At 41.2% G+C, this 19,638-nt stretch overlaps 2 protein-coding genes across 2 annotated transcripts; both read left to right on the plus strand.

Moving 5' to 3' along the window:
• Positions 1 to 5,011: 5,011 nt before the first annotated feature.
• Positions 5,012 to 5,843, plus strand: LOC146612590 (rho-related GTP-binding protein RhoV-like). Its single transcript, XM_085342981.1, has 3 exons — positions 5,012 to 5,171; positions 5,252 to 5,310; positions 5,394 to 5,843. Exons 1-3 carry the CDS (start codon positions 5,012 to 5,014, stop codon positions 5,841 to 5,843), a joined length of 669 nt encoding a protein of 222 aa, XP_085199107.1.
• A 4,855-nt stretch (positions 5,844 to 10,698) lies between these two features.
• LOC146612591 (zinc finger FYVE domain-containing protein 1-like) lies at positions 10,699 to 19,347 on the plus strand. The gene is made up of 11 exons (XM_085342858.1): positions 10,699 to 11,377; positions 11,467 to 11,971; positions 12,943 to 13,157; positions 13,271 to 13,377; positions 13,479 to 13,587; positions 13,711 to 13,808; positions 13,989 to 14,106; positions 14,212 to 14,382; positions 14,597 to 14,777; positions 14,898 to 15,011; positions 16,879 to 19,347. Exons 1-11 carry the CDS (start codon positions 10,868 to 10,870, stop codon positions 17,109 to 17,111), a joined length of 2,361 nt encoding a protein of 786 aa, XP_085198984.1. The 5' UTR covers positions 10,699 to 10,867; the 3' UTR covers positions 17,112 to 19,347.
• Positions 19,348 to 19,638: the final 291 nt, after the last annotated feature.

Here is a 19,638-nt window from a genome sequence, read left to right on the forward strand (position 1 = left end):
AAACACACCTGTGAATCTGAGGTTTGTTCAGATCTGATCCGTTCTTCATCCTTCTCTCGTGGAAGTGTGTGAAAACTAGAATATATACCAGCATCTTTAAAAAAATCAGAAACCTGTGTAAACCCACATTTGTACTTTAGGAAAAACATATATTAGCTCAGCTTATATTTTTGTTACGGAGCCAGGTCACCTGCTGGCCGTACCTTTATACGTACTGCATAAATGTAAGTTCAGTATCAGTATTCTCAACTAAGTTCCGAGGAATTTCAAAACTATACCATGGAGTCCACTGTGTGGAAATATCAGCATTAGCTGACTGATTTTTAGAACTTCATTCAATATTTTTTTTTCATTCATATCTACAAAGCTAGTAAATGTGTAACTGCCAGGCTGCACATGAGCTAGTTTAAACTAAACGTTTCTCTGCAAATATCGATATAACATCCATAAATATTGATTAGTAAATGCATGTGAATCAACATAAAAGAAAGCTATTATTTATCCTTCTTAGAGTGATCTAATTCTTATTTTTAATTCAGACAACAAAATCTTCTCATAGTTTTAATATTGCTCAGTTGTGACTCATGTAAAGTCCCAGCAGGCGTAACATGTCGACGTTTTGTCTCGTCCCGCAGCGTTCCTGAGGAACGCGAAAGGAGACCTTCGGCGTTCTTATGGTACGCGGCGGGTTATGGCTGGAATCCAGTGCAATGACGCTCCCGCGGTAATGGACGTTCCAGCCCTAACCATAACCTTATTCCTGATCTTAACCAGGACTATAATGATGTTAAATAGCGTGTTTCGAAGCGATTTGAAGAAAAAGAGCGAACATGTGTAGACGGAGTCCAGACGGTTCTCATGTCCTCTTTTTTCCGAGGTCGTCATTTAGGAACGTGGTGGGTAGCCGAAAGCGTAATATGTTGACGATTTGTCACCTAGCGTAAAATGTTACGCTTTGGGAGCGAGAACGTGTTGCAGAAAGAAGATCAATCGATATCTACAGAAATTCATCAACTTGTCCTAAAGCCACTTTGCATAGAGGATGATTTAGAAAACATTTTTCAGGGCTTTTAAATGTGTGTTAATAATCCACATTCCCATGGTGCAGACAAATAAATATTTTTTTTAGTTTTTGAACAGGTTCATGGGAGAGCAGCTCTTTTTTCACTGAGGGCAGAGGACAGACCCCTTACGATGCTCTCTGGAGGGTAAAGTGGGATTAGTCTGCTGCTTCTGGACCCCAGCAAGGATTTAATGGAGCAGAGGTAACTAAATTGGCATGGGTTCTTGCTGGCTAACAAAAGCCCCCAAAATCATTAAGCTTTACTTAAAAATTGGGGCAGGATGACTTACCATAAGCTGGCTCAGATCCAAATGGCTACAATGTCAATCCAGATTAACTGAAAATGCACTGATACCACAGTGCATCTCAATAACTGGCAACAAGGCAAGAATACAAGCAAGGGTCATGTGCAGAACAGACGAAATCCACACAAGTCTCAACGTGAATCACTTTGTGTGGTGAGCATAAGGTGCGAGAATTTGAGATTCACTGAGAAGAGGGCCGCAAAAAAACTGAAGCGGTATCATCACACTAACCCAGCTCCCTACTATCCCTGCACTACTAAAAACAAGTCCAGGTCTGAAACTCATTTATAAACTGGAAGGTCACTCCTACTATATGAACAGTGCCTGGCACAGACTTCCTTCGTCATTTTTGTCTAGCGCTAATAAAAAGTTGAAAGTTTTGAGATGGTGTCAACAACATCAGGACGAAATCTTCCTTTCACTCCCTTGAGCTGGTACGTGTGAGTTCCTCAAGCTTCGCTCTTCTGGACAGAGACCTCGAGGTTGTGTTTTTTATACTAATATGCTGAAGCAATAGAGTAAGTTATGTCAAAAATGTACCTCCTTAACTTAGCATGTTAGTTTTTATGATTGTCTGGCATATCTGCTTTGGGAGTTAGCATTTATTAAAGTATTTAGTACAGCTGCTAGATTAGGTTTTCTCATAGATTCAGAGTGGAGCATGTTAGTGAGGGCCGCACGGAGAAGACTGAACACACAAAGCACTGTTTTGTGAGTGTTTGTAATTGGACTTTTCAGAGAACAGTGGTTTATACTAGAACAACTTAAGTTTAATGACGTATAAGGTAAAGTGTTCCTGTTATGTGGAGTGTGATGGATGCACCCCTCCTGCTCTAATCCTCATCTACTTAAAATGAGATACAGGAAATGTTATGCAAATGGCTTGTTTATCAATCCATGTCGGCATCAGCCACTTGTTTTGTGGCCTGAGAGTGCCATGCTGAGCTCCGGCTTAGGGGGCAGCATAATCTTTTAACACCTATCTGGCAGAGATTCCCTATTGTTGTCAGATTTGATATGAGACAGGAAGTGCAGGCAGATGTTGAGTTTATTTTTAAAATACTGGGCTAATAGTTTGGGTCGAGACGGATGCGTTTGTGCTGATCTCAAACTATGCCTTTAAATAAATAGACTGCAGTCAGAGCACACTGACAAGATTTATCACTACATATTGAAGGTGTGGAATTTGAAGTGAGCTCTATGCATGCCAGAGGGCTCTCCTAAGCCACACACACAGAGAGTCTCTTCCTAAGCAGATTACCTAAATAAATCTATGTCGGTATTCACTTCTGCATGTCTAGTTATACAAAAATAGACCGTGGGAATGCATAGACTAAACATGTTTATAGCAACGTATGCATCCCAGGACACTGAGCCATTAACACTCTGCTGACATCTGCTGCACGAGTTAAGGGTGATGCAAGCCTTTCACAGACATTTGCTTCTATTTGAAAAGCTCTGTGACAGATCTGAGATGATAAAAGAAAGTTACAGAAAAACAATCTTTGGATGCAAGGGTATTTAAAGACGACTTCCTGCATTTGACATTTACCTTGGATTAAGGAACAGCACATTGTGACTCACAGCTGTCAAAGGTGTAGCATGGGAGTTGAGCAAGCAGAATGATTTGTATGGAGAGGAGGTGGGGTGGGGACCAGATGTTGTCCTCCTACCACGGGGAATAAACTCTATCACTCGCACCGCAGGTGGTGGGAAAAGGGGGGAGAGAAAGGGAGAAGAGAAAGAGTAAGTGAGAAACAACGGCAAACAGGAAGCAGAGACCTTACAACACAATGCTCGCAGAGTTTCCTGCAGGTTCAGACAGATAAGGAGCAACACTTTGTTTAAAGCTGCAGTTTCAACCCCCCAAACGTTTCCCGGGCTCTAAAATATGTTGCGCCGCTTGCTGGTACAATTCTTCTGCAGTACAGCTGTGATATGTTGGAGTGCAAAATTTGGATTGTTTGCGAGGGAAACAAGCTCAAGGCTCAGTGCAAATGTTGCAACAAGACATGACTGCAATAGCAAGTTCAATTAAGGAAAAGTACAGTAAGATAATAACCAATTATTTTTGCAGACATTACTAATATTACCATAATGGCTTTTTTGTAAGGTCAGAGACTGGCCTTAAAAGTGTGGCGTAATGTAATCTAGATGCTGGATCATAAGAAAATGACTCCAGCTGCATTATAAACCAATTATAAATCAGTTGTGCAGAAGAGGTTTTCCAAGCCAAAGTTTTATTAATTTATGATTTTTTGTATTTGGTCAAAACTTCCATAACGTCAGGCTTAAAATGCTTTAAATAACTTATTTAATGCATTTGGTATTTCTGCCTAGAAACACAAATCAAATGCATGATGGGAATTCAGACAAACTACAGACTTCACAATTAAGCAGTTTCCCCTGAACTAAGGCCAGCATGTGATCAAAGAATTATCAGTGTGAGCTCCTTTAACGTACTGTGATTAGTTATACTAGCAGAGTAATATGCTGAGTTTCTGCAGATGTGGAAGTCGCTGAATTGCAGATGCAGTCTGTATGAGTGTGTTTGCAACAGAGGAAATGTAAATATGAGATTTAAAAAATATATATTTGGGATTTGTGTGTGTGTGTGTGTGTGTGTGTGTGTGTGTGTGTGTGTGTGTGTGTGTGTGTGTGTGTGTGTGTGTGTATTTATGAACCCAGTCACCCTGAAAAAAAAAAAAGACAGATGGGACCTGACGTCACTACTATGAACTGGACTTGATGACAAACAATGACCTCCACTACTTCCCTTCAGCTCTGCTCTTTGCTCTTTGCGTGGAAGAGTAAAGCTGGTATTGAAATGTAATGTATATACCCAATGAAAACAAACCGGCCTGAGAAATGTTGTTTGGAGCTTCTGGGTGCTGAATATTTCGCTGTGTACTGATTAAAGGAATATTAAAATGAAAAAAAAAAACGTTAAGCTTATTTTCTGTCACTTCAGAAAATAAAAAATAATTTTCTGAAAGTTGTGAATGAGTCAGAATAATTACCTTTTCTGGTTCGTTTCACGAAATCAAGAAACTGCACCTGAGTGAAGCACCGTGAAGTACCCGCTCCATGCTGGAGCAACACTGCCCTCTAGTGGCCGGCGATGGTATTACATCACTGTCGCGCGAACATAATGCATCTCCGCACAGAAGAGAATTTAGGAGTTCGTAAATCTACTCTCGCGATAATATCGACGTTATTACTACAGCTGTTCACGTTAGTATATTCAGAATTGGGCATGTATAGAGTTTGTAAAGTCTTCCACAAATTTGTGTGTGTTAAGTTTACACATTTACAAACAAGCACTCTGCGAAATAAAATTAATTATCCTCTTATGCCGTCTTTAACGTCCAGTTAAGTGACCTTTATTGGATGAGTCACATCGAGTGTTTGGTGGGAGTGACTATGTAAATCTGCATCAAACGGAAACAGTCAAAGTGTTGAGAAGAGGTCACTCATCTGATTGGGCGCCTTTGTTCTTTCAAATCGAGGTGGCCTTCTCCCTTTATTGCCACTAACAGGCCCCCGGGGTGGAAGAAGACATGTTTTACATTAGTGCTGCACTCCTGCATAGACTTTCGCACTGCTGGGATTCTAAGATAGTGCAGTGATAATATAAGGGAAGATGGCCTGTCATAGAACTGATAAAGCAAACAGAATGAGAGAAGAAGTGAGCTGCATGCTGGTTGGTGATGGAGCAGTGGGAAAAACCAGCATGGTTATCAGTTACATCTTCAATGGATACAACACTGAGTACAGGCAAACTGCATTTGATGTTTTCACAGGTAAGTGAAGGAGCTCTTTTATTTAAAGGTCAGATATTTCACCCAGCAATAAAGCCTGCTTGTCTCTACCTAACGTCCAGGATTAGTTCATGTGAATGGAATCCCAACCCACATTAAGCTGATAGATACTGCTGGACAGGTAATTATCACATATCACAGTTTTTTTTTCTAAACAGACAAGTGGGTCCAGTGCTTCTCATCTCTCAATGTTTGATCTATCAGGAGATGTTTGGCCATCTGCGCTCTCTGTGCTATGCCCATGTGGACGTCTTCATCCTCTGCTTCAGCCTCGTCAACCCCATCTCATTTGACAATATCACCTCCAAATGGATCCCACAGATTCGAGCCGCCAACCCAATCTCCCCCATCGTTCTGGTTGGAACTCAGTCAGACCTTCGACACAGTGTGGACGTCCTCATTCATCTGAACCAGCGGGGCACCAGACCGGTGCTCTTTAACAAGGCCAGACGGCTCGCGAGCAGGATCAGAGCTCATGACTACGTGGAGTGCTCGGCTCTCACACAGCACAACCTTAAAGACGCCTTTGACTGTGCTGTATTTGCTGCCATTAAGCACAAGCACGGTGGCACTAAATACAAAAAGCTCAATTTGCTTAACAGTTTAAAGTCTCTTTATGATGGTGGATGGAGGAAAATCTTTAGATTCTTGTGATCTGAAATCCAAAGTGCAGAGCGGGTATCCTCACTCGACCGTAACAAACCATGATTTTTGTTTTTTTAAACAAAGTGTCTGTCTACAAATTGTGGGCTGTGGATTTAAAGAACTGATCTCAAAATCTCCATCTTTGTGTGAAATGTGACAAACCGGACAAACGGTGACTTCAGCCAGCTACACTTCCTCTCTTTATACCTTTGTGTTTCTTGTTTCATATTTTGGCTGTTGTTGTTATTATTTATATTTCTGTGTGCTAGGTAAGTTTTGTAATAAATGGATTAAGAAATGCAGTGGTTGTGATTTGCTTGCTTTCAAAAAGACAACATCAAATTTAAGGATTTGCCTTTAGAAGTTACTGTCAGTGAAGAAACGGAGGGAAAGCGCAGACTGGCATTTAGGACAAATGGTCCCCTGCTGCTGCTTTGAAGTGCTACTTTACAAGATAAAAGCCATTTAAATCCATCCTGAGCCTGAAGCCTGATGATGGGACTTGTTTCCCAAACCTACTTTTAAAACACCCACCCACATTTTCCTAGCTATGGCGATGATTGGTAATGGAGTTTTAATTTCAGTGATTAGATTAAGGATAAGATTTGGCCAACTAGAAGCAACAGGTAGATTTGGATTAGATATTAATTTAAAGAGATATTTAGAGCTTTTCACAATGTTGTGCTTAACAGGACATTATCGTAGACCATGGGCTAGACCAACTGGTTGTTCTGTCAGTGTACGGTAATTTAAATGCACTTTTAAGATAAGAGAGAGATAAGATAAAACTTTATTAATCCCTCGGGTGGGTTCCTCTGGGAAATTCGGTTTCCAAAAAAGCACAGCACCGACAGAAGTTACAGAGTTACAGAATATTATATATATATATACACATATATAAGTACAGAGACATATATACATAAAATATACAAAGGGGATAAATAGAATAAATAGGAATAAAAATAAAAATACAAGTGAAATTGCACATTTCAAGTCTATTGCACCATTGACTATTAACAAAAGTATTGTACAGTGAAGTGAAGAGGCACTACAGCTTAGTTGTTCCCCCCTCCTTTGTCCTCCTGTTTCCCCTCCCTCTCCCCTCCAGAGAGGAGTTAAACAGTCTGATGGCGTGTGGGACAAAGGAGTTTTTAAGTCTGTTAGTTCTTGTCTTTGGAAGAAATCCCAAATTAATTAATCCCTGCAGTATGTGAATATAATAAAAAGAAGTGCAATTTCAAGAGTATGTTTCAGTTTTTCTACTTGATAAAGAAATGCTGTGGTTGACTAATGAAATCTGCCAACATTACTCTTTGGACTTAAATTGTAAAATTACAGAAATATAACTTTTTGGGCCAAATTGGAGTTTTTGCTTTATGTTTGACACACCTGGTCTATATGACATTTATATCCATATTTATATCCATATTTATATCCAGTTTATATCCATATTTATATCCAGTAGATATCATCTCTTGCAGATCTCAGTGTTATCTGCAAATGTTACAGTTCGTGCAGACTCCTGCCTCACCTCATCTGTCAGCCTGTCCGTCTCCACTACAAACAAGAAGGGGCTCACAGCCGATCCTATCCCCACCTTGAAGCCATCTGTCACTCCTACTGCACACCTCACCACTCTCTTCCTGTCCTTGTCATGTCCCTGCACAACCCTCACATACTTGTCTGCCATTCCTGACTTCCTCATGTAGTACCACAGTTCCTCTTTTGGTACCTGCCTATCAGCTTTCTCTAGATCCACAAAGACACAGTGCAATTTCTTACCACCTTCTCTATACTCCTCCATCAACACTCTCAAAGCAAACATCACATTGTAGTGTTCTTTTTTTGGCATGAAGTCATACTGCTGCTCACTGATTCTCTCCTCTCTTCTGGACTTTTTTTTAAAACTTTGTTTATATTATATTATCAGAATCAGAATCAGAATCAGAATACTTTATTGATCCCTGGGGGAAATTATTTTTTGTTACAGTGCTCCATTTTAAACCAACATTAAGACAAGACAGACAATACACTAACTAAGAATAGTACAATATATACATATATATACATACATACATACATACATAAGTCACTTATAAATAAATAGTTGGAAAAGAAACATGTGTAGCTGTTGTCATGATCCTGGGTCTTTTGACCCAGCGTTTTAAGTTTGAGTTTATTTTGTTCATTAGGTTATCTAAGTTCATTTGGTTATTAGACTCCTTGTGTTTTCTTCCCCTGTATTTAAGTTTCCCCTCAACCTTCGTGTTTCATGCTGCGTGTCATTTGTTATCAAGTTTGTATTATTATGCCTAAGTGTTTCTAGTTATTATTTTCCCCTCGTGTTTCCAACCATGTTAAATCTCCCCTGCTCTTCATGCGTTTCATGTCTGTGTCTTACGTTGTCAAGTTCGGGTTGTCATGTCTATGTCTCATTATGTTTCCTGTTTTATTGTGAAGAGGTCTGGTGTTCTGTGTTCATCATGTTCAGTTTTACTCTCCCACTGTGACGTCATTATGTTCATGTGTGCCAGCTGTTTCCTCATGTGTCTCCACTTCCCCTAATCACCTCCTGTGTATTTAAGTCCTCTGTTTTCAGTGTGTGATTTTCAGGTCGTCTGTTGTTCACGCCATGTTCTCCATGCCATGTTTCTAGGTTTCATGTCCAGGTTTTTCCATGTTGTTTGTTTAGTTCTCCCAGTTTAGGTTAATGTTAGTTTTATTTCTGTTTGCCTTGCCCTTTATTTGTACCTTTTCTGCCAGCCTCATTAAACGGCTCGCTTTTTGTTGATACTCAAGTTTTGATCCAAGTTCCTTGGTGTCTGCATTTTGGGTCCACTCTTCACTATACATACAGTCTGCTCTCGCCAGACTGTGACAGCTGTAGCAGCAAACAGTGTGTTAAGTGGATGCGTTGTACAGGGAGATGGCCACAGGCAGGAATGATTTCCTGTGTCGTTCAGTGGTGCTTTTCGGTAATCTCAGTCTCTCACTGAACGAGCTCCTGTGACTGACCAACATGTCATGGAGTGGGTGGGAGGTGTTATCCAACATTGTCTTTATCTTGGACAGCATCCGCCTCTCCGACACCACCTTGAGGGAGTCCAGCTCCATCCCCACAACATTGCTGGCCTTACGGATCAGTTTATTAAGTCTGTTGGCATCTGCGACCCTCAGCCTGCTCCCCCAGCATGCAACAGCATAGAGGATCGCACTGGCCACCACAGACTCATAGAAAATCCTCAGCATTTTCTGGCAGATGTTGAAGGACCTCAGTCGCCTCAAAAAATAGAGACGACTCTGGCCCTTCCTGTAAAGTGCTGTGGTGTTTTTAGCCCAGTCCAGTTTATTGTCAATGTGTACTCCAAGGTATTTATAGTCCTCCACAATGTCAACACTGACCCCCTGGATTGAAACAGGGGTCAAGTGTTTCCTGGTCTTCCTGAAGTCCACGATCAGTTCCTTGGTCTTTGCCACGTTGAGCTGCAGATGATTCTGCTCACACCACGTGACAAAGGAGTCGACCACAGCCCGGTACTCTGTCTCATCATCCCTGCTGATGCATCCAACCACCGCAGAGTCATCAGAAAACTTCTGAAGATGGCAGGTCTCTGTGCAGTGGCTGAAGTCTGTGGTGTAGAGGGTGAAGAGGAAGGGGGAGAGGACAGTCCCCTGTGGTGCCCCTGTGTTGCTAATCACCTTGTCAGACACACACTGTGGGAGACGTACATATTGTGGTCTTCCTGTCAGGTAATCAACAATCCAGGACACCAGAGAAGCATCCACCTGCATCGCTGCTAACTTATCACCCAGGAGGGTCGGCCTGATGGTGTTGAAAGCACTGGAAAAGTCAAAAAACATGACCCTCACAGTGCTCGCCGGCTATATTATATTATATTATACAAAAAATTCAAAAAGAAACGTTTTAATATGTGAGCTTTTAGGAGTTGCACAGAATGTAAACAGAGCAAACTATTAGCAAGAACTACGTTTCCCATGATGCAACGTGGCGTCACCCTGCTCTGACCCTGTGACTGAAAATAATCTGATCAGCTGATCTGACCTGGCAACAAAATAACGTAGCTAGAGCAATCTATCAGGGAGGGGGGCTGAAGAACAAAACAATGACACTGCTTGGAAGAATTTAAATACAGTAACTCTTCTAAAGACTTTTAAAACCGAATCGCGCCGATTTCCCTCCCGGTGTTTAGTGAAAGAGCCCACAGATATTCGAGCTTTTGACATCGACTAGCTGTTGTTTGTTGATATGTTGTTGCTGTTTAGTTGACAGACTGGAGGCTAGCTGCTTGCTTGGACGGCTGTGAGCTGTGGTGGTTTGCTGGCTCGCTAATTGCAGCTTTTGTTTGAGGTGGGGGGGAAAAGTTGAAATTGTCCGGCTAAAGTAGCTAGCTCTAAGCTAGCTGTTCACATTTGGTTGTCAAGTAATTTACTGAATTTGCAAGGTATAGACCCACAGAGGGTCAGCTTGCTAGTTAGCCTGTTGTTAGCATTAACATTTGCTCATTTTTGTTTTGGTATTTTTTTTCCCCAAGGAGGGTTCTTTGTGTCGTTAGGTACTGGTTACCTGTACACACTTATGTGTTACCTAACTGTTTCTTTCTTGCCTTAGATATATATTTTAGGTAATATTGCTGCTAAATGCTAACTTTAATGCATGAACAAGCTAACAGGATCAAAGGATATTAAACGTTACTGAAGAAGACGACGGTTTTTACTTCACTGCCTTTGTTAGGTGCACTAAATGGCATTAGATCAACCCGTTTAGGTGTCTGAATTTCATACCGCTAAAACTAATTTGATCACTTACATCAGTGTTTAAACTTTGTATTAAATCAGTGTGATAGCTGCCCTGTTATCATGCAGCTGTCTTAAGTTTATTTCATTGTATTTGAGTTTTTCAGTATTACTGCACTGTGCATTTTTCATTAACTGCTATTGGAAGTAGCTGGTGCTGTTGTCAAAGCTGTTCCAATAAGCGCCAGTCTGTATTCAAGCTCACTCCTTAAGAAACGATGAATGGGTATGGCTCATCTTCAGAAAAGGGAGTCAATACTAGTCTGATATGTCAGGAGAGTTATTCCTGTGGTGGCTCTGAGGAGGCGGCATTTGAGTGTGTTGATTGCAAAAGCCTGCAGTGTGTTCGCTGTGAGCTCGACCTCCATAGTCATGACCGGCTAAAGAACCACAAGCGGGTCCAGCTAGGTCCTGGACATGTCCCATACTGTGACAACTGTAAAGGAGGTAGTGGGGATAGTGGCACGCGCCATCGGTCTGTGGTCCGTTGCCAGAACTGCAAAGTTAACCTGTGTCAGGACTGTCAGAAACGTACCCACAGTGGAGGCAACAAGAAGAAACACCAGCTTACACATTATCCTCCACCACCCAAACCTGCAGAAGGCAACTCTGTCCAAACATCTGCCCAGCCTGCTGTCTGTATAGCCGATGAGACCAAATCTCAGAAGGCTAAACTTCTGGAGAAGGTATCAAGCTTTCTTCTGGTTGATGAGAATGAGGAAATGCAGGTAAGTTGTGCAAGTGGGCATTAAATAGGACTGTATTCCATTTTCTTTGTTTATGCTTTAAAGTTTTTACACTTGTTGTTTGTCCTAAGATAAAAGATGAAGCTTCCTTCATGAAGAGCCTCAGCTGCTCGCCCGACCAGCTGCTGAAGGTGGTGTCCATCTTTGGTAACACTGGAGAGGGCAAATCTCACACCTTAAACCACACGTTCTTCATGGGCAGAGAGGTGTTCAAGACTTCTCCTGCACAAGAGTCATGCACAGTGGGAGTGTGGGCAGCATTTGATCCCATCCATAAATTAGTGGTCATTGATACAGAGGGGCTGCTTGGGAACAGTTCCAAACAAGGCCAGAGAACACGTCTCTTACTCAAGGTGCTCGCCATCTCTGACCTCATCATCTACCGCACCCATGCTGACCGTCTCCACGATGACCTCTTCAAGTTCCTCGGAGATGCTTCAGACGCATATTTGAAGCATTTCACCAAGGAACTGAAGGCAACGACAGCACGCTGTGGCCTGGATGTTCCACTGTCCACCCTGGGTCCCGCTGTAGTCATCTTCCATGAAACAGTCCACACTAAGTTGCTGGGTTCAGGTAAAACACCTCCTCCTGTTAAAGGGTGCAATGCAATAACTTAAACCTTTTTAAAAATAACTTTATTTAACATTTTCACTCTGACACTCTGAATATACAGTAGTTATGGATCATTGCATCAAAGGACTACAAGTGGCCCCTTTAAAGTCAACTGAGGGTTAAGCATTGCATATAATTTGGGGTTTAGCAAATATTAGCCTTCTATCCCTGTTATCTGGAGGTCGAAATCAGCTTTCCAACTTTAGTTAAATCTGGAAATGATAAAGAAATGTACATTTATAGCTGTAGTCACACCAGTTTTTACACATTTACATCTAGTTTTAACACCAGGTATTGTACATTATTGGGAATCATTATTTGAATTTGTCTAAACTCTAATAGTATGATGTGTTTTCCAGTCCTCAGTATCTACTGGTTTGTGTTCCTCTCGCTCTGGTATAATAATCAGCTTGCAGAGACTTGCAATTTGCTCAAGTTAGATAAGCCCTTTTACTGAGGAAGACTGCCTGTTTTTACCATAGTCTCATATCTTTCATACTCTTTCTTTAAAAAAAAAAATCCTGTTTGTCTGGCAGCTTTTGCATTCAGAATTGTGATTTGAATTCACCGTTGTGCCAAACACATTTTGCTTTTCCAAGATGAGCTCTAAAAAATCTCCACAGGTTCCTCCTGTTCAGGGTTTATTTCTTCATTTCTATTCGTGTTTATTTCAGGTATTACATTATATGTGGTATACCTTGCTTACCATATATTGCTCTTTGGTAGATGCAGGCCATTTTATTACCCACTCTGTTTTTTTGGAATGAAAGGCACATTTGTATTTCTTATAAGGCAAATATTGTCTATTTCCCCTCACATGTCACATGCATTCTTTCAAGCACACTATTTTAAGAACTGTCGATAAATGCTAAATATATCTGCAGTATATTTTAGCTGATGTTAATAATCATTAAATTTTTGTCCTGTTGTAGATAAGTCATTCGAGTCAGTAGATCGGCTGCTGTTGGAGCGCTTCAGGAAGCTTTCACGCTTTCCAGAGGCCTTTAGTTCTGTCCACTACTGGGGTACGCAGACTCTCAGTCCTCCTACTGACTTTCGCGGCCTACAGAATAAACTGGAGCAGCTCCTGGATAACAACGCCACCCGTTCTCCACGCACACCTGTGGTCATCTTCAAAGCCCTGCAGGTAGGGCTGCATTTAGAAGTCTGCTTGTTTCTGCATCACATGGAAATGCATTTTTGAATTGGTCTGACAGCAGTTTATGGATTAATATCTGCTGATCTTTAATTTCCCTGCAGGCACTGAGCGAGCGCTTCAGTGGGGAAATCGCAGGTGAGCTGGTAGCACACAGTTGCTTCTTTCCTGATGAATACTTCACCTGCTCTAGCCTGTGCCTCAGTTGTGGGTAAGTATTTCTTGCCAGTCTTTTTTTTTTTTTAATCATTTTTGCTTCAGTCTTTTTCTGTTTTTGCTGTTTTACATTCTGCGTTAATACGATTACCTCAGCTCTGGCTGCAAGAACAGCATGAACCACTTAGGAGAGGGAGTGCGCCACGAGGCGAAGCATCGCTGTCGTTATTCTGCTCAGTATGATAATCGCATTTACACCTGTAAAGTAAGTGTGGTGACTCAGCTTTGACTTTTAGCTTTCTCTGTTTTGACCATAACACTGTAATTACTTCTGTGTCATTGCCAAAGAGCCTTAAATTGAAATCATTTATGTTGTGCATCAAATCAGGCTTGCTATGAAGGAGGAAAAGAAGTGATAGTAGTCCCAAAGACCTCAGCCTCCTCGGATTCTCCATGGATGGGCCTCGCAAAGTATGCCTGGTCTGGGTAAGTAGTAAGGAAATGACCTGCGAGGGCATCTGTACCTAGGCTTTGGTTAACATCATTTTAAAGCTCTGGCCTAAAATTAAATTCTTCTTGTCACTCCAACATGCATGCTCCACATCAGATTACATACCAGATTATTGTCACAAAAAATGAGTTTCATTTTTTTAAATATATGTTCAGGTATGTTATTGAATGTCCCAACTGTGGAGTGATCTATCGAAGCCGACAGTACTGGTATGGAAATCAGGATCCTGTTGATACAGTTGTCCGCACCGAGATCCAACATGTTTGGCCGGGAGTAAGTGACGCCAAGTATTTAATTTATTTATCAGATGCAGACTATATTTCACTGATTTGCATAGACCTTAATTATGGCTACAGATAACCTGTCTGTTTCTTGCAGTCGGATGGCTTTTTAAAGGACAACAGCAATGCTGCACAGCGGCTTCTGGATGGAGTCAACCTAGTGGCCCAGTCTGTGTCAGAGCTCAGTGTCAAACCCGCCAAGGCCGTCACCTCTTGGCTGACAGATCAGATCGCCCCAGCCTACTGGAAACCCAACTCCCTCATCTTGGTGAGTGACACACACAGCCCCATCCTTTGCCACCAGCTACCAACGGCCAAGTCAACACTTTCATGTTCACAAGGATGTTTACTGTCTGCGGTGTGCCTATTACACAATCTACATTTGCACGTCTCATGATGAAACTTGGATTCGTGTTGCATCCGCACTCTTTTAGCTCTTGCTCAATACAACACGGACTGTGATTATTTTTCTCTCATGCAAGGTGTGCCACAAGTGTCACACAGTCTTCCAGGATAACGACACCAAGCATCACTGCCGTGCCTGCGGGGAGGGCTTCTGTGATGGCTGCTCTTCCAAAGCTGCACCCGTCCCCGAGAGAGGCTGGGGTCTTGCCCCTGTCAGAGTGTGTGATGTCTGCTTTGAGCAGAGATCTTCATATGCAGGTACACACACTCTAAATAATGTCAGATCTCCTCTGTTTTTCTCAAACCTCTGTTATGCTGCCATTTAACATCTATGAGCATGGCTTTAGTAAGGGTCTTTTTTTTTTTAAATTTATCCAGAACTACTTGAAGCAGAGCAAGAAGAGGAAGAAGGTGGAACGCTTGCTAGGAAGGTTGGAGAAGCTGTCACCAACACATTCGGAGTCGTGGTCACTGCTATTGACATCCCACTAGGTGAATGTTTCCCCGAAACAAAACCTAAAGGGGAAGGGTTATGCAACCTAAACAAATGACCCAGTAAATGGTAGTACACCAGAGCGATGCCCTCTTGTGGCGGAGGCCCATTCTGCTTAATTTCAGTTAAAAAGAAATGAAGTCTTTTCCCTTTATTTATGTCATACTGGAGTCTCGCCAGGAATATGAGATGCCCTAATGGCCTAGTTTTAACATAACATGTACTGCTATGAAAAGCAGGTCTCTATGCCACAAATCAAGGAAACAGTTGAGCCATCTGAAGTGTTTTAAGTTAATGGCAGTAAAATGATTACATTTATATGGAGATTGCATTTTCCTGTAACTAGTTCCTCTTGCCAGCAAAAAATATTTATAAGCTAAAAAACTGAAACCCTCCCACACACACTGGCCACCGAACCTAAAAACGCCTTGGACACTCTGTTCAGGACATATCTGTGGCAACACCTCCATGCAGAAGTGCTCTCCCATCTAATGTTTAACACTGCCAGTGTTTCAGTTCTTGTATCTACCAGATGTCTTTAGTGCAGCGATGTGATCGATGACCAGTTATATTGTTCTTTTTGTTTATGAGACTTTGCCAGGCTTGTGAGTCTCCTTTGCTTTGTACTTGTTTAATATTGATGTTAGGTTGCCTACACAGCATACATCTGTGAGAATTCCTCAGTGATCGTTTAACTACTCGGGATCAATCATTTCTGTACCCTTTGAACTAACCTCCAGGATGCACTTTGGCCAGTGGATATGAGAAAAAGCTTTTGTTAAGTGTGTTTGTTAAGCCAGTGTGACAGGATTCTGCCAGGATTATCCAACAGAAAGAACAAGTTCTGCTTTATAAGAAGAGAGTGTCAACTTTTGTACTTTTTCAGTTAGGCCACAAACTTATTCAGATTTCTTTATTAGCATTCAAAACCAAAGTATTTGTGTAATCCAAACACAAGTTAAATATTTATAGATGTGAAGATACTATATATATACCTGCAGGTCTAAATTTACTGGTAAAGGGCATAGATAATTATGCTTTGGACCACATGATATCTCGCTGAAGATATCTCCATATCTGTGACTACCCCAAAAATACCACAGAGTGACGTCCTCTCCAATCACAACAAAATTAGCCAACTTACTTTTAAACCCAGCTCTTGTTTCTGTGTTCCCGTCACAACTTGAAACAGGGCTGCACTTCAGGTAGTACTGGGGAAAGCTCAAAAGATTTAAGCCGTTTTAAATTTACAGGACTGAAAGGAATAATTTAAAGGAGATTAATGTGAGTGTTTACTGACCACTTGCTCATCACCCAACAGAAATTCAGGGAAAACATTAAAAGAAGGCGACTGGGACTAACCCCATATAAAACATTATGTTTTACTAAAATTTTTGTATGAATTAATCGTGGGTATAATTAGATCAAATTAGAGAGCATTCATCAGCTGGATCTGTTGACATAGTTTATGGGGAACTTCCAGTGTTGCCAACAGATATCCAGGCCAGGACTGCTCAGTCAGCTCTGACCAGCTGTTCAGTGTTGGAGAATGCAAAAAAATAATGGATAACGATTGGATGAATGTTTTCAAGAATGCAGACTGCATGTAGCCTAGATCTGACATTGGTCAGTATTACTATAACAAGACTACAAGTGAAAATTTGAAAGAATTTGGTCCCACAGTTTTTGTCCCTTGCCTACATATTCTACATATTCATATGCAGATATCGTTTTACAGACAATTATTGCGTGACAGAGATTCTATTAGGTTATATTGCAGTATAAACTTAAGCGAACAGGATGTGGTGTCATATAAAGTTTCCAGACCTGTGAGTGTGGCGCATTTATTTTCCACCCTCCTTTTAGGCCTAGTGAAAGACGCAGCTCGTCCTGCCTACTGGGTTCCTGACCAGGACATCCTGTCGTGCCACAACTGCCAGCGCGAGTTCACTGCCAAGCTGTCCAAGCACCACTGCCGCGCCTGTGGCCAAGGAGTGTGCGACGACTGCTCCCCCGAGCGCCGAGCCGTTCCATCGCGTGGCTGGGACCACCCTGTGCGCGTGTGCACCAGCTGCAACCAGAAACCCGGAGAACTTTAACAGGGACTGCTTTCCTTCCTCAGAACACCGTATTGAACCGCTCACTAACTCAGCAGCCTGTCTCTGCTAAAGTATACCTCTCTTGCTCTACCGATTCTGTCTCGTATCAGTGGAAGGGAAATTTTTAGGCATATATGTAGGACATTTAGCAGATTTGGGATTTCAGCGTTCCCGTGGCCTTTGTAGAACAGCCAGAACGTGTGAGCTACTCGACTCGAGTGTGAAACCTGCGTTTCTACTCTGATCATCCGCGGTGTCAATGTTTTGATTCTTATTGACATGAATCCCTAATTTTACATGTAATAAGGCTGTCGAGCTATTTTTCTACTGTCAGAAAATATAACGAAAAACATAATTTAAATAATAATAATAGCTAGTTGAGAATGCTGGATGGGTTGGTGTGATTAGTTTCCAGCAATTCCTGTTATTGAGCATTTTCTCTGATGTCATACACGTAATGGCAAAGAGATATTTTAAACATATGCAGCTGACTGCAGGTTCCTTTGCATGCATGTACTGCAACATTTTAGTTTTTGCACTACGCCTTGTTCAGCTGTTATAGGCTGTTGCTTACCATGGCCAAAAAGCCAGATATCCAGGTGACAAAGCGGTCGCTGCAAACTCAGTTGAAATCTACCGCAGGAGGTCTTGAGTTTGGATATCTGGCGTGCCAAAAATCATTCAGGTCACTGTGTCTGTGCTGGTATTTTATCATGTAATATGTGGTCGTATGAAGACGTAGAACTATGTTAGAGGAAATGTTGAAAGTTATTTAAGTATCGACAATTGAAAAAAATATATATATTAGCACTCTGGCATGCATGACAGTGTGAGAGATCATGGCCTTTAATTTGTTCAGAGGACGGTCTGAATAAACCTCACTATCTCTTTTACTTAGCGGCATTTCAGTGTTCTTATGTTACAACATGTACTTCATGTTCAAAATGTTTTTATTGACAACTTTTGTTTGAATTATTATATAAATATTTAATATTTGCAGTTCCTGCCTGCGTTGCATATGGATGTTGTCTTTCAGAACTCAAAGATACACAAATAGTCTTCAAACTGGTTTTACTTATTCCACTCATGCCTCCAGGTCGCTGTAGATGCAGTCTGTCATGATAAAGCCTCTTGACAAAGCACAATGGTATTTTTGTTCTGCTTATAATGACTTGTTTTTTCTGTTACTTTACATCCGTTATTGAAAACTGTTTGCTTTAGCTTTTTTTTGGTTGACATCATTCACTGTATGTATATTTATAGACTTTGTAGTGACACTTTGTGAACCACCCTTTTTCTGTCTTGTTTGTTTTTGTGTTTCAGCGTTACGCAGAAATACTAATGCTCGAATGTGTCGAAGGCGAGACGTCGGCCCATATGTAGCGACTGAGAGCTTTAATTGTGTCTTTCATCATTAACTAGTTTTGTTTTATTGAGTATTGAGACCATTATCATATAAAGCACATGGCGATGCCTTTTAGACGTATGCTAATATTTCATTGTCAAAAAAAAGCAACAAGGAAAAAAAGGGGTTTGTCGATTGTATGCTTTGTAGATAAAGTTAATTCTCCCTTTGCCTAACGTGGAACTTTTTGGTTCTGATGTCTGATGAGAAGATGTTGTGTCTGCCTTGTCTCAAAATAGATCTATCTGTCTGAGTGTTTCATCACACACACACACACCTTCCTTTGAGATGCCAATGTTGCACAGGATAGAATAGGAAATGCATTATGTCAGATTACTAGTACTGGAGTTCATTGCCATGCATATCTTTGCAGACTGTTCAAATACCCGTTATAGTGTTTGAGATGTACATTTGATCCCTTTATTTTTAATAGGGTAAGGTGCTACTGTCAACGCTCCTGACCTACAGACTCCAAACCAAGCAGAAATGACTGATAGAATTTAAACTGTTGGAAACTAACTTGAAGAAATGGTGGAAGATTTGCATAAGATTAAAGTTGTATCAGCTCCCGTCTGTTAAAACATAATCTGCAACTGCCTCCATGTCTTAAGTGTGTGTGTGTGTGTGTGGGGTTTAAATCTCCCTGTGTCAAACCACTTACTGTACTGTATGTGGGAGGAATAGATCGTGTGCAACATCCTTGTGTTATGAGCCTTGCTTTCATTCCCTCCAGCACTGCAGTTTCAGATAAACGAGAGAAAAAAATCAAGTAATACTTGCTTGGTGCTTATTGATAATAATAAATGATTTATAATTATTTTAATAAATAATTAAACCCAAGCTTCCATGTTGATATTCTGTGCCAATACACTGCATGGTATCAGTGAGCCAATAGAGGAAGTTGCATGTGATATCTATCCAAAGCTACAGGGTCTCTTTAAAAGTGCTGTTATTCAGTTGTGTACAATATAAATACAAGGGAAAACCCTTTAAAATAATTTTGACAGTTTACCCCATTAAGCCACGCCCTATCCGCTCATGCTGCAGATGTATTGGTCCACGAATTCACCCTGAGCTCCGATTGGTCAATTTCCGTAGGTTTCCCTCAGAACTGCAAGACGC

Source organism: Diplotaxodon limnothrissa, linkage group LG19 (genome assembly GCF_057381915.1).
Source record: "Diplotaxodon limnothrissa isolate DT_005_m linkage group LG19, D_limnothrissa_male_GT1.1, whole genome shotgun sequence".
NCBI classification, from domain to species: domain Eukaryota; kingdom Metazoa; phylum Chordata; class Actinopteri; order Cichliformes; family Cichlidae; genus Diplotaxodon; species Diplotaxodon limnothrissa.